General features: G+C 41.0%; 1 protein-coding gene across 2 annotated transcripts in view; it reads left to right on the top strand.

Moving 5' to 3' along the window:
• CHCHD3 (coiled-coil-helix-coiled-coil-helix domain containing 3) overlaps positions 1 to 24,615 on the top strand; it is a 292,378-nt gene that overhangs the window by 99,011 nt on the left and 168,752 nt on the right. For both annotated transcript variants that reach the window (XM_027538962.1, XM_027538963.1), the window contains exon 4: positions 5,279 to 5,396. In XM_027538962.1, the coding sequence (XP_027394763.1) occupies positions 5,279 to 5,396 (118 nt within the window). The remainder of the gene's footprint in view (positions 1 to 5,278; positions 5,397 to 24,615) is intronic.

Raw genomic sequence — 24,615 nt, forward strand, 5'->3', positions numbered from 1 at the left:
ACCTCATTAGAACTGATTCAAATGTATTCTTTTTAATGGCTGAGTAATACTCCATTGTGTATATGTACCACAGCTTTCTTATCCATTCACCTGCTGATGGGCATCTAGGTTGCTTCCATGTCCTGGCTATTATAAACAGTGCTGCGATGAACACTGGGGTACATGTGTCTCTTTCCCTTCTGGTTTCCTCAGTGTGTATGCCCAGCAGTGGGATTGCTGGATCATAAGGCAGTTCTATTTCCAGTTTTTTAAGGAATCTTCACACTGTTCTCCATAGTGGCTGTACTAGTTTGCATTCCCACCAATAGTGTAAGAGAGTTCCCTTTTCTCCACACCCTCTCCAGCATTTATTGCTTGTAGACTTATGGATCGCAGCCATTCTGACTGGTGTGAAATGGTACCTCATAGTGGTTTTGATTTGCATTTCTCTGATAATGAGTGATGTTGAGCATCTTTTCATGTGTTTGTTGGCCATCTGTATGTCTTCTTTGGAGAAATGTCTATTTAGTTCTTTGGCCCATTTTTTGATTGGGTCATTTATTTTTCTGGAGTTGAGCTGTAGGAGTTGCTTGTATATTTTTGAGATTAGTTGTTTGTCAGTTGCTTCATTTGCTATTATTTTCTCCCATTCTGAAGGCTGCCTTTTCACCTTGCTAATAGTTTCCTTTGTTGTGCAGAAGCTTTTAAGTTTAATTAGGTCCCATTTGTTTATTTTTGCTTTTATTTCCAATATTCTGGGAGGTGGGTCATAGAGGATCCTGCTGTGATGTATGTCGGAGAGCGTTTTGCCTATGTTCTCCTCTAGGAGTTTTATAGTTTCTGGTCTTACATTGAGATCTTTAATCCATTTTGAGTTTATTTTTGTGTATGGTGTTAAAAAGTGTTCTAGTTTCATTCTTTTACAAGTGTTTGACCAGTTTTCCCAGCACCACTTGTTAAAGAGATTGTCTTTAATCCATTGTATATTCTTGCCTCCTTTGTCAAAGATAAGGTGTCCATATGTGCGTGGTTTTATCTCTGGGCTTTCTATTTTGTTCCATTGATCAATATTTCTGTCTTTGTGCCAGTACCATACTGTCTTGATGACTGTGGCTTTGTAATAGAGCCTGAAGTCAGGTAGGTTGATTCCTCCTGTTCCATTCTTCTTTCTCAAGATAGCTTTGGCTATTCGAGGTTTTTTGTATTTCCATACAAATTGTGAAATTATTTGTTCTAGCTCTGTGAAGAATACCATTGGTAGCTTGATAGGGATTGCATTGAATCTATAAATTGCTTTGGGTAGTATACTCATTTTCAGTATATTGATTCTTCCAATCCATGAACATGGTATATTTCTCCATCTATTAGTGTCCTCTTTGATTTCTTTCACCAGTGTTTTGTAGTTTTCTATATATAGGTCTTTAGTTTCTTTAGGTAGATATATTCCTAAGTATTTTATTCTTTCCGTTGCAATGGTGAATGGAATTGTTTCCTTAATTTCTCTTTCAGTTTTCTCATTATTAGTGTATAGGAATGCAAGGGATTTCTGTGTGTTGATTTTATATCCTGCAACTTTTCTATAATCATGATTAGTTCTAGTAATTTTCTGGTGGAGTCTTTAGGGTTTTCTATGTAAAGGATCATGTCATCTACAAATAGTGAGAGTTTTACTTTTTCTTTTCCAATTTGGATTCCTTTTATTTCTTTTTCTGCTCTGCTGTAGCCAAAACTTCCAAAACTATGTTGAATAGTAAGGGTGAAAGTGGGCACCCTTGTCTTGTTCCTGATTTTAGAGGAAATACTTTCAATTTTTCACCATTGAGGATAATGTTTGCTGTGGGTTTGTCATATATAGCTTTTATTATGTTGAGGTATGTTCCTTCTATTCCTGCTTTCTGGAGAGTTCTTATCATAAATGGATGTTGAACTTTGTCAAAGGCTTTCTCTGCATCTATTGAGATAATCATATTGTTGTGTCTAGTTTCATAAGTCCCCCAGTCCTCTATTTTCTGCAGCTTGTTTTCTATTTTCCAATGAGTTGGAAATATGCCACTCATTCATTCATGCATATACTCAAGTATTTTGTGAGCACTTGTGGTGTGGGGCTGGCACTGTTTAGCACTGGGTATATAGCAGTGGAAAAAAGCAAACCAGATCCTTGCCCTTATGGGAAACAAAGAAAGGAACATGTGCAAGGAGGGGGCTACTAGAGTCATTATAGTCGATTTACTTGTTAAAGGTGCTTGATCATAAAAATAAAGCAGAACATTGAAGAATTGGGGAAAAAAGCTGGAGAGGACCAAGTGATAGATCAGATCAGATCAGATCAGTCGTTCAGTCATGTCCAACTCTTTGCAACCCCATGAATCACAGCACGCCAGGCCTCCCTGTCCATCACCAACTCCCGGAGTTCACTCAGACTCACGTCCATCGAGTCAGTGATGCCATCCAACCATCTCATCCTCTGTCGTCCCCTTCTCTTCCTGCCCCCGATCCCTCCCAGCATCAGAGTCTTTTCCAGTGAGTCAACTCTACGCATGAGGTGGCCAAAGTACTGGGAGTTTCAGCTTCAGCATCATTCCTTCCAAAGAAATCCCAGGGCTGATCTCCTTCAGAATGGACTGGTTGGATCTCCTTGCAGTCCAAGGGACTCTCAAGAGTCTTCTCCAACACCACAGTTCAAAAGCATCAATTCTTCGGCACTCAGCCTTCTTCACAGTCCAACTCTCACATCCATTCATGACCACAGGAAAAACCATAGCCTTGACTAGATGAACCTTTGTTGGCAAAGTAATGTCTCTGCTTTTGAATATGCTATCTAGGTTGGTCATAATTTTCCTTCCAAGGAGTAAGCGTCTTTTAATTTCATAGCTGCAGTCACCATCTGCAGTGATTTTGGAGCCCAGAAAAATAAAGTCTGACACTGTTTCCACTGTTTCCCCATCTATCTCCCATGAAGTGATGGGACCGGATGCCATGATCTTTGTTTTCTGAATGTTGAGCTTTAAGCCAACTTTTTCACTCTCCACTTTCACTTTCATCAAGAGGCTTTTGAGTTCCTCTTCACTTTCTGCCATGAGGGTGGTGTCATCTGCATATCTGAGGTTATTGATAATTTTCCTGGCAATATAGTTATGGTATATTTAATGAATGTGGAGAGTTCCTTCTTTTCAGAAAATAACTGCTGCTTCTGTATTCCTGATCCCATGGTGGGTACTATTGTTATTACTGCTCCTCACCTAATGCACTGAGTGCTTACTGTGTCACAGGCTTTGTACTCAGTGCTTTTGTGTATCGAATTCTGTAAGGTAGGTGTTAATACCAGTCTATTTTACTCATGAGAATAATAGGACCAGGGAGGTTAACTACACTCAACTAGTAAGTGGTAGAGCCTTGGTTTAGACTCAGGATTGGTATTAGATATTGCAAGCTGAATAATCTTTATTTTTTTTTTTTTATTATAACATTGAAGACTTTTGCGCTTATGTTATTGCTTCATTTTTCATTAACTTGCTGAACTTTATATTTCCAAAGTTGAGCTACTTTTAACTCCATTTATAGTTAAAACTTATGCCATATACAAGTAAACTCAGAAAAAATGTTATTAAAGTGAATAATACTTTAAAATTTGATATACCAATTGTGGAAAATTTGAGAAGCTTTAGTTATGTAGAACTCACTTTATGTCCAAGAACTAATAATGAAAACTGAATTTCACACTAGTTTTAGGTGTGTATATAAAGTGCCTGGCACAGTGTTTGCATACAAGCAGGTGATCTGTAAATTATAGTCATTTTTATTTTTCGTTTCCACCTCACTTGTCATCTAAGTAATGCCTTTTGCTTACAAGTGATAGGCTGGTAGAAATGCTTTATGTACCTTGTTTTCTGATCTGCTACAGTAACTTCAGCAGTTGTCTGCATGCTGTCCTTATGGGGACCATTTTGTTTCTCATGTTGCTTTCCTTTTATATAACTCCAGGATTTATTTGGGTAAAAGTATATTTGCCTCTGTTATTTATCTTTATTCAAGACATAAGTTTACACAGGTTTAATTTTTAGGCGGAAAAGCATTATCACTTTGGAATGTATTTTACAAACTGATTTTATCTGTTAGAATCGATTTGTGAGAATTTCAGAGTATCAAGGTGATACAGCAATTTAAAACTAGTAACCAAAAGTTTTCTTTTCTTTTCAAGAATCCTTTTTAAAACTGAAATTTGATAGACTAGTATTGAGTTCAATTTGGTTCTCATCATTCCCACTTACGAAGTAGATTGCACTCAGAATTTCACTTATACCAACATACCAATTTTGCTTTTTCTTTTTATAGCATCACTTATAACTTCAGGGATACGATGGTATAGAGGGATTTTTCTCTCAAAGAAGAAAAGGCAATCAAAATCTTTGTCCATGAGATTAGCCTAAAATGTACTCTCGCTCAGTGATTACTGAGAACCTTTATGGGCCCAGGCACGTCTTTGTCATGCACAGGAGAGAGGTTGACGTGGACCGCAGCTGAGTATGGTCTAACTGTGTGATGAGGCTGATAGACCCGATGCAGTCAGATGCTTCATTAGTAGAATTGGTGTTGGTTGGGAATCTTGGGAGGTGAGGTTCCGCTGTCTTACTTTGCTGGACCGCATCTGCAGTGTTAATACTTAGTTTGGAGCTAAGGGGCAAATTGGGAGTCATCCCACAAGTGAGGAACCCTGCTCCTGAAAGGTCTGGCCATTTTTGCAGATAAAGATTGTTGGGAAATGAGAGAGTCACGGGGAGGAAAGATCTTTTAATAGTGTTTGTATTTCCTGCGGTGATGTCAGGTCCATGAGATCGGGGGCTGGTCCTTGTCAGAGCTGTGCCTCGCATAGAGTCAATAAATAGCGGACTCAGTTTGGATGGGAGGATGATGGTTACCTTCAAATATTTGTCTTATAGATGGCTTGTTAATTAGATGTATTACTTCTATCTCCAGAGGGCAGATGGAGTCACCAGGGATAGAATATTTAGTTGGGCAGATTTCAATTTGACATAAGAAGAACTTAGTGAAAACTAATTTAGCAGTTAGATTGATTAGCCTCTTGGTATATTTGAATTCTCTTCTTTTAAATGCTTGGATAAAGGGTGCATGAGGATTTATTAGAAAATATACCTGCTATTGATAAATTTTAGGCCAAGATGACTTCAGCTACTAACTTTGTGGTTGTTTCTATATTTTTATTTAAGTATTCCATTAAACACATGATGTCAACTATTAAAATATATTTTTTTTCTAAGTTAGAACTTTGTTGTCTTTTCAGACTGAAGCAAAGCAAAGAACTCGATGCAGAGAAGGCTTTTGCCAACGAGCAGTTGACCAGAGCTATCCTTCGTGAGAGGATATCAAATGAGGAGGAGCGTGCGAAGGCAAAGCACCTGGTGAGCATGAAAGATTTAGTGGGAAGGTCTTGTCTACAAGGAAACCGCTGATGTTTGGGAGAGGCTTGCCAACTCCCAGTGTGGATGATACTCATGCTCTCTTTGCTTAGATTTTCTTAATCTTTGCCTTTTATAAGTGGCTGACACTTTGCTGAGGTTAGCCATCAAGGACTCTAAGGCAGGTGTAATGAGAGTTATTGAAGAAAAGATCAACACAGAGACGCAGGCATCTTACCTGAGGGATATTGTTTGCTTGTTCCACCCGAGTTGTATTTGAAACCTCTGGGGTGAGAGCCTAGCTTAGTCCTGTCCTTGCTGGCAGCCACCAGATGCTAGCTGGGAAGACTCCCGCGGAGGTGAGTAACGTTTGATCCGTCACTTTCTGGACTTCAGAAAAGGGGAACCATTTTTTATAAGAAAGGAAATAATTTTTTCAAAGAAAATATTTTTTTAGAAATTTAAATATTACATAAATATGTTTAAAAATGACTATTAGTAGCAGAAAATTTAAGAGGCACCCGTAAACCTGCCACTCTCACATAACCACGGTTCACCCCAAGGTGTTTCCCTCTAGACAGTTTCTATTCCTAGGTCTGTTACCTATTGAAGACTTTGGATAGTGCTGTACGCAGTGTTTACATCATGAACATACTCTTTATATCACGACAATGTGGTTTTTAATGGCTGAACAGTAGTGTCTTGTGCATGCAACATGATTGGTTGGACATCTTCCTGTTGGTAAATAAAAGTGGAGCTGTTCTGGGTGAAGCCTGGGGTCCTGACTACTCAGTGCTCACTTTAGCCTTCCTGGAAACCCTCATGTCATTTCCCTGTCTTCTCAATGGAATATGGTTGGGAACTCATTGGAGAGAGAAATGTAACCATATAGCGGAGAGCTTGGGATGTAAGACTCAGGGGATGTCCCTAGTCCAGCAGGCAGCTGGGGATTGTTACCAATTAATCAGAAAAGAGTCAGTTTCTGTTCTCTCCTGTTCTTTCTCTTGGTCCTTTCTTTGAGAGGCTAGCCTACGACCAGTTGCCAGTAGAGAAAATAGGAAGCCATTGTGTACTGAATCCATTTCTTCAGTGACTAATTCAGGATCCAGGCTACATGGGTGGGCAGTAAACCAGAACAGAGGTGATGGACTAAGAAAGGAAGGTCTAGGGTCTGGCCAGCGCCCCTGTGAGGACACACACATTGAGTGGAACTGAGGCCTAGAGATGTGGACAGAGTCATTCGTTGTGAATGGGGTTAATTTCAGAATTAAAAGCATTAGATATTGAAGAATTGAATTATGACATCTGTTGTGCTCCTGAGTTTGAGGGTTTTTTGGGGAAGTTGAAAACATGTCGGGCCCATGCGTTAAGGGTCATTCCCATGAATGTTACAGCCTCCCAATTGGAAGGCCAGGGATGGAGAGGAGAGAGTTTAATAGTGCTTGTGGTGGAGGGTGGCGGGTGGGGGTTGCGGAGCAAGCTTCGAGGTTTCTAGTGGGCAGAGGACCCCTTGGTTCTCATTTTTATTTGTGTCCCAGCTTTTGCCTCTTCTCTTTGAAGCATTCTTTTCTCTACTTCTTTTGGTCTAAATTTGAACATGTTACCTTGTTCTTTTATTTCAGGGAGATAAGCAAGATTAAGATTAAAAAAAAAAAAAACTCATTAAACACACTTGCACATGAGAAGGCATAAAAAGAGAGTTTTCACAAGAAATGTGAAAATAAAGAAAAATTTCTTAAGTCACAGTAACTAGAATATTATGTAATGTAGTTGGGTTGGAGCAGTGTATCTTCCGCATATATTTTCCTTGTACCTTATAAATCCTCTCTATTTCCTATCTATATATTTTTGTTTTTAGGTTAAACATAAGAAGTTGGCATTACATATTCTTTTTTGCAGATCTCTTCTTTATTGATTCTGGAGTCAGGGGTGGCAAATTACTGACAGCTCCTTAATTTCAGCATCTGTCATAAATTGGCCAAACAGAGTCCTCAAAGGACGTTGGGACTAAAAGTAGAATTTATGCAATAGCATTATAGTTGATCCAGAGGCTCCTGTTCTGGCTTGAGGATTCTCAGATATTTAAGTGTAGTTCTTGGCCACAACAACATGGCTGCCTACAGCAGTTTGGGTACCTGGTGACTCCCAAGTGATTTACCATGTTATCACCTTTATTGTTGTTACTCATGATTACAGAAGACATGCATATTTGTTGGGTAAAGATCAGGAAATAAATACAAAACAATAAAATCAATTAGATTACCATTATCCAGAGATAATTACTATTAACTTTCTGGTTTATTGTTTTATATTCCTTTTCGCATTGCACTAAGTCTGTATTAAACATTTATGTTAATATGTATATTTGTATTTCTCCAAACAGATAGTAGTATATGTAGTTTTATGTAACTCTTATAGTAACTTTCATATTGAAAAATATTTAGACTATTTAAGGCCTTTCTATACCAATAAATATGTATTTGCATGATTCCTTTTAATGGTTGAGTGTATTTCACTGAATTTTCTTCTGATTATTAAAATAATACAGGGATAAACGTTTAAAGTTACTAAGGAATCATCTTATGTGTTAGGATGACTGTGGTTAAGCTTACCAGTAAGGTGTCTCAGGGAACTGTCAGTGTTTTGTGGCAGCCTGGATGGAGTGGAGATTTAGAGGAGAGTGGATACATGAATATGTATGGCTGAGTCCCATCGCTGTTCAGCTGAAACTATGACAACATTGTTAATTGGCCCTACCCAATACAAAATAAAAGGTTTGTTTTTTTTTTTTAAAGACAGTAACAAGTGTTGGCAAGGATGTTCTGAGAATGTAAAATGGTACAGTCACTTTGGAAAATAGTATGGTGCTTCCTCAAGAAAAGTAAAACTAGAATCATCCTATGATTCAGCAGTCCACTCTTCTGGCATGTGTGCATGCTCAGTCCCTCAGTCATGTCTGACTCTTTGCAACCCCATGGACTGTCCTTGGGATTCTCCAGGCAAGAATACTGGAGTGGCTTGCCATTTCCTCCTCCAAGGGATCTTCCCCACCCAGGGATCGAACCTACATTTCCCGTGGCTCCTGCATTGGCAGATGAATTTTGTTGTTCTTTATTGCTTGAGCCACCTGGGAGGCCCCACTCTTCTGGTTCTTTTTTTTTTAATTTTATTTTTAAACTTTACATAATTGTATTAGTTTTGCTAAATATCAAAATGAATCCGCCACAGGTATGCATGTGTTCCCCATCCTGAACCCTCCTCCCTCCTCCCTCCCCATACCATCCCTCAGGGTCATCCCAGTGCACTAGCCCCAAGCATCCAGTATCGTGAAGAACTAAAAGCAGGACATTGAAGAGATATATCAATGTCCATTGCAACATTATTCATAATAGCCAAGAGGTGGAAGAAATCTATGTGTTCCTCAGTAGATTAATGCATAAACAAAATTGTCATATACATACGACGGAGTGTTATTCAGCCTTTAAAAGGAGGGAAATTCTAACGTATCATGCAATTTAGATGAACCTTGTGGACATTATGCTAAGTGAAATAAACCAGTCACAGAAAGGTAAATACTGTGTGATTCCGATCGTGTGAAGCATCTAGTCACATTCAGAGACAGAAGGCAGCAGGGTGGTCTCAAGGGGCTGAGTGGAAGGAAGAGTGATGAGCCCTTTCTAATGGGTCTGGAGTCTTAGTTTTGCAGGGTGAAAAGAGTTCTGGAGATTGGTTTTGCAGCAGTCTGAATGCACTTTATACTCTGAAACTATACACTTCTAGTTATTAAGATGGTAAGTTTTAGATTATGTGTATTTTACCATAATTACACCTTATGAAAATGGTGTAAAGGAGATGCCTAAGGAACTAGCATTGCTGCGTGTATAGTTCATGTTCAGGGGGTGTAAACTTCCTTCTGCCCCTCCGCCCCCGCCCGCCACATACACAGAGTCTGCATCTCCCCATCCTGTAGGACGTGTGCTGGGGACACGACTTCAAGTCTGTGTCGTCCATCAGTGCCTCGATCCCCAGGCTGTGGCAGTGGCGTCCTCAGAACCCGTGACTCGTGTGAGAGTCACCCAGGACCATTAGCGTTGTTCTGCTGAGTGCTGGACCCCCACGGCTGCCATTCTTAACCCCAGTATATGGGACTCTGTTGAGTGATGGCCAAACGTTGGTGTCTTCCTTTTTATTTAGAATCCAAATATTGCAGCCAGCAAGAGAGTAAAGGTTGGATTTCACACATTGGAAGGAATTGGAAAGCTGTCTTTCAGTAGAACTAGGGGGAAGGATAAAAACCCCAAACTGACGCCTTGTTGGTGCTGCGAATAAAACTCCTCTTCCCCCTTCCCATCCTCCGCCCACACGCGGTTGACATTTAGATTGCTGTCTCCTTAGATGCGAGTCCAGGCCGTTTCTTCCCACAGTTGTTGTAACAGCTAGCTTTATCGAAGCTCTCTGAAAGGCAAAGTCATGATGGCCCTGTTGTTGAAGTTTTAAAATAGGATCAGATGAAAACTTTCCTTTTTGGAAGGATTGCGTTAGCTGGAGAAGCCACGGGTCCTGCTCTCGATTCAAGAAGAGCTTACCAGTCCCTCACCCTCTACCTCTCATGGACAGGGACCAGCATTTTTATCAGCTGATTCTACCCAGAGGTTTTGGGAAAGAATTTCCCTGATAATTTTATCTGCTTGAAAATGTTAACTAAAATTCACATGAAAGGACTGTGGCTTAGGAGCAGGAGAGCAACTCTGTAAAGAAAGAGCGATTAAAAGGAGTAAGCTGGGAAACCTGAAAGTTAATGTGACTTGACATTTGTGTATCTCTGAGAGCCTGTACATCTAAACCTAATATTTGCTGTGTCATTAATTTTTTTTAAATTAAAGAATAAGGACTTTGCATTTACATTTTTTTAAAATGCCAGTTAACATTTTGTTTCACTCCTCCTTTCTGTTGTATTAAACTGTGCTGGTTTGACATTAGTCATTTCTTTTTACAACCACAGAACTGTAGTATTTTTCTTATTTGTTTTTGAATCTAAACTTGAAAAGAAGCCACAATTTACTTAAAGAAATAGTTGCTTAAATATTTTGGAGCTTATAAAGCTAAATGTGAAAGAGTTTCCTGCATTTTTTGGGCAGATGTTTCATTGAGTGCTTACTATATGAAAAACGTGGTGCTGGATACTGTGGCTGTATGAGTGAAAAAGACGAAATCCGTAAGGAATTCACACTGCAGTGTGGGAGACAGATACATGAAAAATAATGTTAAAAAGTGCCAAATCTGTGATAGAGCCTTGCTACTTATATCCTTATGAGAATTCTCACTTCAGTGAAAGCAGAGACTGACTTTCTTGTAACCATTTTGTATCTGCATTCATTCGTTCACACACATTTGAGAGCCTAATACGTACTGGAGCCTGGCAAAGAGTAGAGAGTCAATAAATGCTTGCCTATTTCATAAGTGAGGAATTGAGTCTACTCAGGTTGTGGAAGGAGAAGGCAATGGCACCCCACTCCAGTACTCTTGCCTGGAAAATCCCATGGACAGAGGAGCCTGGTAGGCTGCAGTCCATGGGGTCGCTAAGAGTCAGACACTACTGAGCGACTTCCCTTTCGTTTTTCGCTTTCATGCATTGGAGAAGGAAATGGCAACGCACTCCAGTATTCTTGCCTGGAGAATCCCAGGGACAGAGGAGCCTGGTGGGCTGCCGTCTATGGGGTCGCACAGAGTCGGACACGACTGAAGCGACTTAGCAGCAGTAGCAGCAGCAGCAGCAGCAGCAGGTTTTGGAAATGGGAGGAGAGGAAGTAGGGAAGATGAGAAAAGATTTCCTAGAGACATGATACCAGAGTGGAATGTTTGAGTAGGAATTGCCTGTGTGGTTAAGGAGTAGGGATGGTCCAGCCTACAGTATTTGCCAGTAAAGTATGGAAGCCTGGGGGCACTGGAACACCACAGGAGCTAATGAGTGGGAAGTAAAGGGTGAGGAGTGTTGAGAGATGAGGCAGAAGAAGTTGGCAGAGCTAAAATCACGAGGCACATGTATGCAATCCAGAGACCGCTGGACTGTATACATGCAAAGGTTTGAAGTGCAGTGGTTAGACGGCATTTTGATAGTTGTGTAGTGAAGGGTGCAAGATGGACTAGAGGAGGGAATGAATGGAAAGAGATCATTCTTTTCTGTGGTCCCCACCATCACACGTTTATGGAACACCTGGTGTGTGCTAGGTTACATCAGTTGCTGGGGGTGCAAAGATAGATTAGATTTGATCTCTCTTCCTGAGTCTGCCTTCTTCAGTCAAGTATAAGCTGGGTGGGGAAGGTCATTCTTAACTTGGATTTTTTTTTTTTCTGCTGGTAACATTTTTGAATTTGTAAAACCTCATAGTGTTTAGAAAAAAGCACAAAAAATTAGGGTAAGTGAATGCATAAATTTAGTTTTTGCAAATTTAAGTTACTCTTTCTCCAAAATGTCACTTTTTATCCCCAGTTTCCCTTTTGTCTGAAATGCACTAGTGAAGCAATCAAGAAGAATTGATTAATTTTGTGCTTTGTGCTTTCACTTCTGTGTTTTATTTGTGCTTCAAACTGTGACAGTTGAAATTTCGTGGTTAAAGAGAAAAAGGTTTGAATTTGGGGCTGGAGGAAAATGACTAAAGGAAGTAGAAAAGAATACTGCTGCTGCCCAAGTATATAAGTGAGGGTCTTCCCAAGAGCAGAGGTTACCATTGGGGTTGTAATTTTGAAATGATCAACAGGGTTCATGTTCAAAAGTTTTGGGTTGAAGAAAGTTAAGAGTGATCACTTGGGGCTTTTAGTGTCATTAAAATTAACCAGGTGAATGAAGCTGCAGTGTAGCAGCAGTTATCCTGGGTTCTTTTGTTGGACACTTAATCCTTTAAAAAAAAAATATTTGGTCTTTTTTGTGGTGCAATTTAGTACTTCAGTTATAATCTCTATTAACACACTCCCTCTGATTATATATGCCCTGGGCTGGTTTTTCTTGCTATAGACACGAATCCCCAATTGTTCTGACGTGCATGGAGTATTAGTTTGCTTTGAATGCTAAAAATGAAGTTAATGACTTTGAGCTTTCACTTTTGAGGACTGTTTAAATACTGAATTTCTGTTCTGTGTCAGAAATTTAAGCCATTTAGGCATAAGATAATTTCCTCGGTGTTACTGGTGAGAATGGGACCTAGGATCTGTCTGCAAGCCCATTTCTTCCTGTCTCTCGCTCAGTTCCTATCTGACCAGGAAATTTAAAGGGCAGCAGCCCTCGGGACAGGTGGGAGCAGAGGCGTGCAGCATCATTTTGCCTCCTGTGTAAATATTTGAATTCAGCAGGCCAGGACAAAGCCTCCATCTCCTGTCTTCTCCCTCGTGTGCTTTGTTTTCTGGTGTGGTCTTTGCCTCCTGTGTGTGTTAAAGCAGCACGCTGTTGTCAGCTGAAATGCATACAGTCCTGTGGAGAAATTATTAGGAAGAGATTTTTAGTCAGATATTCCATGGAATGCCAGGCCAGATCTTGGTACCTTTTTTTTGCCACAGTAGTAGAAAAAGAGAAACAGGTTTTGTCTCAGTATGCCAGCCTCATCTTTATGTTAAGAGCCCAGAAAGAATAGGATTACTGTTGCAGATTTCAGCATTGCGTGCGTGTGCGTGTGTGTGTGTGTGTGTGTGTGTGTGTGCGCACTCAGTCATGTCCAACTCTTTGCAACTCCATGGACTGTAGCCCGCCAGGCTCCTCTGTCCATGGGATTTTTCAGGTAAGAATGCTGGAGTGTCTTAACCAGATGAATGTATTTCTCAAATGTATGTGGTCAGACTCTTTCCTCATCAGGATTTGCAGGAATACACAGGCTCGTAACATTACCATCTAGTCCGAGAGAAGCCTCTTGTCATGCTGAGCAGATACTGGGGGGCCTGGAGGAGAGAATGGCTGAACATTGTTCTGAAAGTGGAGATTAAATCTCACTGTCAAGGCTGGTGAGTCTGTCCAGTGAGCACATTGTACAGGTGACTGCAGTTTGCTGGTGTTGCATTTTTTCCCCAAGGAACTATCACAGTTTGTGTGACCTGTTGACAGAAGGATTAGAGAGGATCTGAGGAAAATGCAGTTGATGTTCTTGTCAACAAGTAGTTGTACTTAAAGACAGCTATAAGGAGCACCTCTGCTTAAAAGGTGCTGTCATATTGTCATTCTAAATGCACTTTGCAAATTCGTCAAGTTGCTTGCACAGTGGTTGGCTCAGGGCAACTCCTGTTGAGTGGTGTCATATGTGGTCACCCTGCCATAAATAGCTTATTGACATCCCATCAGTTGGGTCATTATGGGTGTCAAGGTGAGGTATGGAGAGCACTGAGTAAAAATCCATAGGTAACTAAGGTGCAAATGGTTGGTTATAATTCCATCTCTTTATAGTGCCCTGGCATTTATTGTTAACTTATTTGCTTCACTGCCTGGTCTGAGATGAACTGTCATTAGGGCCTTGGAATGTTATTAAACTGACATCATAATCTCTTTTCCTACTGAAGAGGCTGAGAAATATGGCCCTCAGTATTTGCTTTAACCTGTGACAGATTAAAAGTTGAACAGAAACATAATGAACTCCATCAATCCTTCCAAATCCCAAAGAGGAGTGCTTTGCGCATTGTTTTGAATGAGACTCTAAGGCCGATGGGCTCGGTTTTGTTCAGAAGCATCCTTTTCGGCCTGTCTCCCTGGCAGGCCTGAGGACTGTCAGTTCTCGTACAGCCGTGGAGAACTGCTTTCCACCTGTGGGACGTGGACCTCTGGTTTGGTGAATGCAGTAGTAAACTGAAGAGCAGTAGTGTTTACTAGGTGACACACCACGGAGGAGTGAGGTGTGCTTCGGTTTTGCTCACTGACATTAAGGTCTTCACAGCGCTGAACATTCTGGAATCACTGTGTGTTTACTTCTTTTATGTATTCCTGCCTTTATTGGGCAGATATGATTCCTAAATGGGACTGAGGTATGTTCTTTCTGTGTTTCTTGATGTTTTGAACTGTGCCCTGCTTTGGTGGGTATAAGGGTTTAGTTTTATGGAGCCTGGGGTTATTCCCTTCACCATAAAGACATTCAACATTTTGTTCCATTGTGGCTCTCTCCACCATTTTCTTTACTAACTATATTTTAAGGATGACTTCTCCTGAAAATACCAAGGGGCAGAATTACCAAATGAAGTAAGGCCTGCATTCTCTAGAGAGCAGGAATCTGTTTGCAAACCTGCAGTATTTATTACATACCTCATTTAGCTCATTCATCATTTTAATAGAAAAATGAGTCATTTTAGATGATTCTGAAATAATTCGAGGTAAGCTACATAGCCCCAGGCAGAATATGATTTCCTCAGCCACCAAGCTGTTTTCAAAAAAAATAAAATGGAATGATCAGCACCAATAATTTATGATTACTTGTGGTAAACTTATCAGATGTCTTCATTGTCATAGAAATTGGTTGAGATTAAGTTTGGAGGAGTTTTCTAGCAAACTTCTGCCAGTTCTTCCATCTTTCATGACACATGGCTACGAGGTTCTGTACTTAGCTGTGTGTTTAAATACTCTCTGCCTGTTTAAAACACTGTAAATTTAATTCCAGATTTGTGTTTAATAATCTCCTGATAAGAAAGAACACAAGTCAGTGTCACAGGGCCAGTTTTATTGGAGATTATTATAAACCTATTTGTGTACATTTCTGTTCAGGCATTAAGAGTTGATCCTTTTCTTTTCCTTAACCTGTCTGATTCTCAGGAACACAGCTAGCTGATGGCCTGGAACCATAACTCTGAAACCAAAGTGAGTCACGGAGTATTTCTAGATTGTGCCATAGTGCTCACGGCCTTTGTTAATAAATCAGCACCACAGCGAAAACACTTGGTACTTGTTTCTCGTGTTCTTTGTTTAACCAAGACCTTTCAAGTCCAGCGTCTTATTTGGTGTTAATAAATGCTTGATAGAAGTAGGACAGCCAGTCATTCCTGTTTCTAAGGGATTGGAAACCTAAAGTGTGCACAACGTAACAGCCAGTGCTGCAGATTGGACCTCCGCTGCGTCAGTGATCTTATTTGGGGCACAGTTGAGTAAATTTAGTTATTATTACTTTTTTTTTTTTTTGGTGTGAGGGGGACCTTCCCTGGTGGCTCAAATAGTAAAGAGTCTGCCTGCAATACAGAAGACCTGGGTGGGATCCCTGGGTTGGAAGGATCCCCTGGAGGAGGAGATGGCAACCCACTCCAGCCTTCTTGCCAACCTGAATGTGTTCTTAGCCGGAAGTGAATTGGCCCCACCGTATTGGCCTTGGTCCCACTGTAGAAAGGGTGAGAGGACTTTGAGGGACAGGCACATGGACAAAGAAGAAATTACCACAGACATAAATGAAAACAGGCATCCAGAAGCCACACGTATGATGAGCGCACACAGGACTAAAACATCACAGCGTGGTGGGCCTACTCATCGGAGAGGCCGGCAGCCATGGCCATACGCCTGGAGTGCTCCTGCCTGTGAAATAAGTATCATATGCATAATCATAACACTGTTGGGGGTTGACAGTCTGTTTAAGAGCATTGAATGTAGTAATACACATTGCAACTAAAGTTTCCATCTAGGCCATTGTGAATTGAAATAGTTTCTCAGTAGTCCAGAAAAATTCTCACCTGTGAATCTGCGTTGCAAAGGATACTGGTTAAATGAAGTGTTTTTATGTACTTTTATAGAGTTTTTTTTTTTGAGTGGGCTTATTTTTAAAAAATGTTTGCTGTGGTGTGTTCTGTTCTGGTCGGGGAGTGGTTGATAGAGATACAAAAGGACTTGGTTTGTAGCAATTATTCCTTTGCCCTCAGAACATGGATATATAAAGGCAGAAGCTTCGTTGTTGTTGTTGTTGTTGTTAACTTTTTATTTGCAGGGGAGATAAAAGACAATTCAATTTTTTTTCTGTTTCTTTATGAAAAGTCAATTTATAAGTATACAGAACTTTGCATTCTCTAAGAACTCCTGTATTTATATATTTATTCATCAAGGTAACAGACTTGAAAGAAAAGTACAGGTGAAAGAAAGGTAATGATGCATTAGCCTGGCGGGATGATTCTTGAGAATAGGCATAGACTTGCTGCAGCAGATAATTCTTAAGAGTCAGTGTGACATATGTTAACAGTGTTTCGTCACTCATGAAGCGGATTCACTCGTGTGTTCTGTGTTTTCACTGAACTTTAGGAAAATTCAGAATGAAGATCCTCCACAGGTTTTTCTTGTACAGTCTACACACACGCACATATGTGCAAGCACACACGCACGTCTTCAAGACCGCTGGAGCGTGGGGTACACACACTGTGCCAGTTGCCCCCTTACATTTCTATACCTTAAAATTAGTGTGTTTCTTATGTAAGCAAGTGCACTCGTCAGAATCAACAAGTTTAACATGGGTGTAGTGCTTTAATTTTTAACCACAATTTCAATAATGTTCCTCATAGCAAATTCTCCTCCTGGAAAAGGATACATTCTTGGGCCATATATTCCATGTATGTAGTTATCGTGTCTTAAAACATTTTTAACGTGATTTGCGAGTAATAGGATCTAGGCAGATACCGTGCTAACCTGAGTTAATGAATTCTTGCCGTCGTTGCTAGAGTTTTAGACGAAAGTAGAATGGATGAAAAGAGGTAAAGAATTTCATGCAGACATATGGATTGGTGTTCCTGTGTTGTGGGTGAAGGAACAATTGTTTTGGATATTTTCTTTTATGAACCCAAACTAAAACAAATGCCTTCACCAAGATCTGTGTAGATTCTGTGTCTTTGAAATGTAGCAGGCATCCAAGTTGTATCATTAAAAATAATTAGAGAGTAAAGTGTTTTCCTACTTCTCTGGAGAGTTTTTTGAAGAGTAATTTTATCAGAAATAGCCTTCTTTCCACACCCCACCACCAGCACCACCCCCCAGGTACTGTTCCATGTAATTTTAGGCAAATTGCTTTTTTTTCTTTGTGCCCTTTGTTCCATGTGTTTAAAACGAGGACAAGGTTGTGAATGTACTTTTCTTTCAAGTCTGTTACCTTGATGAATAAATATATAAATACAGGAGTTCTTAGAGAATGCAAAGTTCTATATACTTATAAATTGACTTTTTGTACATCCTAAGTAATTTTGTTTTATGAATAGGTTACCAATTCCAAGAGTCACATCTATTTTAATTTTCTATAGTTATTAAAAACAGCCCATTTAAAACAAAGAAAAATAGTTAAAGTTAAAAGCTTCTGTTTCCTTGGTTAAATTGGATTTTTGTTATTGAAAACTTATTCTGATTAGTAGAAGTGATTTAGTTGTAGGCACAGTATAAATGCTGTTAGGAGTTCTTGTATTTTGAAAGGATCAACATGAGAGGTGTCCTTTTCTTGGATATGAGAAGGTGGAATCTTTTTGCTAATACGTGTTTATTGGCTTACAATGAAAATTCAGACCTTTGTTAGCAAAATAAAGTAATTAAAATACATTTATCAGTTCAGTTCAGTTGCTCAGTCATGTCCGACTCTTGGCGACCCCATGAATCGCAGCACGCCAGGCCTCCCTGTCCATCACCAACTCCCGGAGTTCACTGAGACTCACGTCCATCGAGTCGGTGATGCCATCCAGCCATCTCATCCTCTGTCGTCCCCTTCTCTTCCTGCCCCCTCCTGTGTATAAATACATATACACTATTAAAAGGTACAGAAGTTGATCTACTTTATGCCTTTAAAAAATGACTATTAAATGCCTTAAATTTATGTATTATAGTGGATTAAACCCTTCTGCTACCTAAGATCAAGGCTTCATCTTTTCAAATGCTTACTTTATTTTCCATTTATTTCCTATTTACTTTTTAACTCATTAAAAGTCATTTGTTATTTTTTAATATGACTATCATATCTCTACCTCGCCCTTGCCTGACATAATTTTCCTTCCTTTCCTAATGCCCTCCCACCCCGCCCCATCCCATTTTAAATTTCCTGCCCATGGATGGTGGCGTTTTTGGAATGTTCCCATCATTTCCTGCCATGAATGGGGATCAGGAGAATGTCTTGGTGCTTTAGACTTTTTTTTTTTAAAACTCCCTGAGGAACCCAGTATATTATAAAGAAACTGGCTCAGTTCCAACCCCGAAGGCATCAAAAAGACCAAGTTCTAAATAATATCCTCCTGTAGGATGCAGCATGTTTTCACCATGTATCCCCATCTTGGAGATCACCATTTCCAAGATATATCTATAGCTCCGCATATGCTCCATGTGTATATTATAACATTGCCCCCCCCACCCCCCACCCTTCACCTCCTCTCTCCTCGGAGTTTATTTTTTCCTTTTGTGCGAGCCTTGGGAACATGTCCATAGGCCCCTAGACTGACACAACAAAAGCAGACACTTGAAGTAGTCAGGTTTTGTCCTTGTCAGTGACATGGGACAAATGCACGCGGGGGATTAAAATATGTTCACCCTGACAGAAATCTTTTAACTTGAAGTGAAAAAGCCTCCCGTCAGTTCCGATCGCAACAAAGGTTACGCTGCTGCCAGCGAGGGTGGCTTGCCAAGAATGCCAGCTTCTCAAGCTCTGTTCTGGAGATACATTTGTTACTTGATTCTCAGCTTTGAGTTGGTTATAATCTTGTCTTGGCATGCTTTGTTTCCCGAATACATCAGTTTTCAGTTCCTTTGGCTTTTTCTCAGGATTTATGAAGAGGGGAGGTGGATTTAGCTTTTTGTCTGGCGGGTAGCAAAGACTGTTTGAGTTCCCTAATCAATAATTGTAAAATAACTCGAAATTGATCCATGCCTGCTGTAAATCCATCCATGCATTTCTATTAACGTCTGTCATCCGAGAGAAGCTGTACAATAGACATTCCTGTCCCCATGTCACTGTAGATGGGACATGGACAAGTAACAGGCTGCTGTGTATTAAGGGGATGTTCTTAAGGTGTCCACAGTTTGATACAAGGCTTTGGGAGCTGTTTCCTAGATTTGTAGTGTAGACGTTGCAGGGGGTTGACAAAATCTTGTCGTGTGTGTGTAACCTAGTGGAGGGGGGGACTTACTACTTGTCTCTCATGTAGACAGAGTAGTGACGTGATGTTGTTGCCAGGTTATGCCTATCCCAAAATACACTTTACACTGATTTGACATCACCTCAGCCTTGTCTCAGTTGATCTGGAATTCTTATTTCCCTCCCTTTCTCATTAAGGGGGAGAAGTGCTGGATGTTCAGTTTGACCACTGCTGATAGACATGTCTGTTACCTGGGCACAAAGGATGCTAGCTGGTATTTGGGGAAGAGGGCCACACCTCCTCCTCCTTCCCAGCGTCCATGATGAGGTAGTGTGTTTCATTGCCACTGTGTCATCATGGAGGTTTTATAAAACCTAAGGGTTTTAACTGGACAGGGAGGTCTGTCCAGTTGTATTAATGCAGGGGAGTCTTCTTTCAGTAACTTAGAAACAGGGGAGAAATAGTTGTCTTAAATAAAGTTCAAAACATACTCTGACTCCAGAACAAGACTTGCCTGTCACTGATTGAATATATTAACACGTCTAAAGAAAGAATATGTCAATCTTGATTTTTTTTCAGTCTTTAAAGTTTTAAAAAGATTATTTAATGTCATGGGACTTGTTTACAATGTGATGTGCAGTAGAATAAAAATCAGTATGCTCTTTATTATTTGTATATCTGCAAGGACAGAAAGCTTGGTATAGGTTTGTGGGGTTTTTTTAATATTTCTTTTTCCTTATATATGTTTCAAACATTTTCTGGTTTACCTGATTGTCTTGACTACATTTACTTATATATAGCACAAAATCGGAGAAGGCAATGGCACCCCACTCCAGTACTCTTGCCTGGAAAATCCCATGGATGGAGGAGCCTGGTAGGCTGCAGTCCATGGGGCCTCGAAGAGTCGGACACGACTGAGCGACTTCCCTTTCACTTTTCACTTTCATGCATTGGAGAAGGAAATGGCAACCCACTCCAGTGTTCTTGCCTGGAGAATCCCAGGGACAGGGGAGCCTGGTGGTCTGCCGTCTATGGGGTCACACAGAATCGGACACGACTGAAGTGACTTAGCAGCAGAAGCAGCAGCACAAAATACATATTTTCAGTAATTACTTAGTACTTTTTATATAAAGACAGAAAGATTTATGAAGTTGTATATATAAAAGGAAAGAAATGATTTGAAGAGACAAGCGATTCTTGAGTCCGTCTCAGTGCAGCCCTGGTCTCACAGTTGTCTGGCCCTGGCGGATGCTGGCCTCTTGTGCAGGTCCTTAACGGTAGCTGTCTTAGTTTTGTGCCTGGATACTTTCAGGTCGTGAAATTCATCAAGTAACCCTCTGATTTTGATTTGGCTTCCGATGGCCTGCAGAAGGCACTCGTCTTGGCGGGAGGTCCCGCATGCCTCTTCTTAGCAAGTGTAGTTCTTATTTTAAAGTGATGATTTGGCCTTTGAGTTGATTTGGAAGTCTTGAAACTTCGGGGTCTGTTAGCAAACGAGGCTTCGAAATGTGCAATACTAAGTTCACAAAACTAGTCAATTCTTCACTGGGGCTTTTTGACAGGTGGCTTGATGCTGTGTTCAGTCACAGCCCCGATGCCATGTGCCAAGTTGGGCCTCTCTTCTCCCAGATATCATTGAATAAAGCGAGCCCGAGAAGCGTGCGCTCTGGAAAGCGTGGCTCTTGACATGGGAGCCTTACGCTCATAGTGCTGCGGCCATTCCCTAGTCCTGCTCAGAGCCCGCTCTTGGGGTTTGAGCTCCTTTGTCTTGTCCTTTCTCAGAGACCAGTCAGCTGTGGTGTAGATGGAGGCACAGTCATCTCTTGTGATCACTGTAACTTCCTGGTAGAACTTGAGGAGATGGTAGAAATCCCCTGCCTAGCGACCCCCTCTTCTAGGGGGAAGAGCAAGGCCCGGGGCTGTCACGGACAGAGTGATGGAGTGAGGACCAGCACTTAAATCTCTCTTTAGGATGATTTTCCTCTTCGTCAGTGATCCTTTTTCAGATAGGCTCCCAGGATTGCAGATCAGAGAACAAAAACGTCAGGAATCTTTCTGCAAGCTTGGGCTGGCTGGAAGAATAGAAGCCTCCCTGAGGATGGGCAGCCTCCCTGCGGCGTAAGCCAGGCACAGAGGGCATTTGGGACGGACAGCTCTTGAGCAGGGTGAGGCGGACACGTGTTTCTCTGGTATCATCACCTCTGCTGTCTTTCCTTTATATGCTGCAGTTTTCTCAACTGCCCTTTCTGTGTGCGTATCTCCTTGCCTAAGAGCCTTAAGTATCTGGGTAGAGATTAATGTTATAGCTTCCTAGAAAATGAAACTGATGCCTCTCCCATAGTTTCTCTTAAATAATGGGGGAAAGGCCCATGGTATTTGTCAATTATCTTCAAGGCCACTGTTATGACTACTGAGATAGGGAGTAAATGTCACTGATCTCTTCCTGTTGTTACCTTGAAACAAAGAGGCAGGAATGCAGTCATTGAATACAGTGAATAATGGTCATGGGTAGTTCTCATTGTATGATCATGAGATTATGTTGTACTTATGTGGAATTAGAGCAGAGCTGTTATAGTAATTTAAAACACAGCTTGCCCATCACAACCAGTGCCCATTGATTTAGCAAGAGTGAACGTCTCCTACTTGCTTTTCCTTCATATATATATATATATATATACACACACACACCTGTGTGTGTGTTTGTGTGTGTATGTCATTTGCATTTGCATTCAGGTATTATTTAGAACCTACTGTATTCTAGGCACTGGTTTATGTACTGGGGATACATCAAAACAAAACAAACAATAATGCCTGCCCTTATTGAATTTATATTAATTAGGAATTGTCTGAAACTGTGTCTGAAAAGTTACAGATTAGGGAGAAAGGGAGTTAATCCTAAGGGAATAAAAATATTTAACTTAGTATTTGATGCTGTAATATAACCTCTTGTTTGTTTTTTTTTAAGTAACTTACTCAGGGCATTTTAACTTTTATATTTGAATTGGAAAAAGTTTGATAATTGGATGAGATGACAAAGTTTTTGAAAACATTCTTTTAAACTATACCAATACTAAACACTATACAAATACTGGGTTTAGGATTAGGTAAACCTGTATTAGGGTTCGCCAGAGAAACAGAACCAGTAGAGGGTGTGTGCGTGGACATACATATTTGCCTGTACGCATATAAAGATTGATTTATTTTAAGGAGTCAGCTCATGTGATGCTGGGGGCCAGCACGTCAAAAACTCAAGAGAAAAAGTTGATGTTGGCGGTCTGGAGGCAGAAATTCTTCCTCTGTGGGAAGAGGACCTCAGTCTTCTTTCTTAAGAACTGCTGCTGCCCTTGTGGCTTTCCTAGGCAGGATTTTGTGGCTTGTTGGAGCTCTGCCCTGTGAGCAGCTGGGGCTAGAGCTGGGGGTTCCTCTGGTTTCTGAGCATGGTAGCATTCCTTTTTTGTTGAGATGCCCAAGGTGGCACAGACGAGGGCTCAGGTGGCACGTATTGGCACTGTCCCTTGCTGTCACCTCCCAGCCACTTCTCATTAATCCTTGTCTCTGGTTGGTTGTCTCCCCATAACTTCTGACCCAGTGACTGCAGAGGCTTGGGTTCTCCCAGCTCTAGGTGTTTCCTATACATTCTCTGAAACTGTGGGGCCGGTGAAAAGCGCTAGTACCCCGGCCATCATCTTCCTCTTGAAACAGCAGAGCTGTGTAATGGGATATAGGTGGCACAGTGTCGCTTACTTTGATTCATTGTTTGAATAGCAGCCCGTGATTAGTAGCCCGTAGGCTGTGTGCGCATCCTCTGTGCCTGGTGCTGTGTCAGGAGCCGGAGAAACAAGAGCGAACGCAGTCTTTGCTCTCAGGAAGCTTACAGTTGGCTGCAATATAGACCACCACTTAGAAAAGAAGCTAGTTAGGCTGACGGCACCCATGCCCGACTCTGTGTCTGCCCGAATGTCATCCTGTACTTCTCCACCCACTCTTAGCCCCTCATTTAAATTTCACCCTTCATTTCAGAGCCCAGCATAAATGTTGTCTTTGTAAAGCCTTTCTGGTTTCTAGCTCAGGAGTGATAACAGCCTTTCCATAGTTCCAAAACTTTTTGTTCATAGCTTTTTTTATGAGTTGGGTGAACCCTATAATTTATCATCCAAACAGAGAAGGTGAAAGAAGACACCATTAAATTGATTCTTTCAGGACAGCACACAGAAGCTGGGACGTTCCAGGGAAGCCAGGACGTATGGTCACCCCAGGTATGACCCTGTTTGAGTAAAGAGTGGTATGGTCAAGTGTGTGTTCATGTCCCATTTTATAATGTGAATTTGTTGTAGGGTTGGGGGAGGCAAAGAGGAACCATGTCGTTTATGCTTGCCTGTCCACATGGAGATTTATTTACACTCAGTAGGAGCTCAGTAGTGCTTACTGAATATTCCATTCTGGTGCTGTTAACAAGAGATGTCAGAAGTGACACAGACCTGCTGGAACCTCTTGCAGATCTGTCAGGAGACGATTCTTGTGAATGGGCAGAGGTGAGGGCCAGGGAGGCTCGGCTGTGAACGGGCTCTTTTGGGTTGTCCAGTAGTCCTCATCTTGGGATAATGTCAGTTAGGGGTCATTCAGGGCTGCTCTGGTCAACCAGATGGCAAGACTGTTCTGTTAGGTGGAGCACTGACCATAGGGAAGCCCCTGGGAGCAGTCAGGAAGGCGATTGAGCTGTGGCTCCTGGGCCATTGTGTCAGTGGAGAGAGGAACTCAGCTGAGGCAGGCTGGTGACAGCATCCTGTTCCTACCTGCTGTGCTTGGTATCTTCAGTGTTCCTTACATCTGACTCCTTCCAGGCAGTGTGTTAAATTGAAAGCATTTGAAAAGGTGATAATCACTTAGTAAGGCTGCTGAAGGTTACACAGAGTAGAGGACTCTATCAGGTTTTTTCAGAGACTAGGTGTCACTGACAAATTCTTTGATGGAGTCTAGATGACATTAGTTCATGGGCTTTTACATATAAATGAAACACTTATTGAAAGAGTCCTTTTCACTGGCCAGAGTAGGCAACTATTGGTAAAATGAAGTGAGGCACTGGATATATAATAATACCAAGTTTATTACCACATGGTTCTAAAATAAATAACGAATGGATACATTGACTTCTGCTTTATAGATGACTTTGGAGACCTCTTCAGAACACTTC

The sequence above is a fragment of the Bos indicus x Bos taurus genome, chromosome 4, assembly GCF_003369695.1.
Source record: "Bos indicus x Bos taurus breed Angus x Brahman F1 hybrid chromosome 4, Bos_hybrid_MaternalHap_v2.0, whole genome shotgun sequence".
Taxonomy (NCBI): domain Eukaryota; kingdom Metazoa; phylum Chordata; class Mammalia; order Artiodactyla; family Bovidae; genus Bos; species Bos indicus x Bos taurus.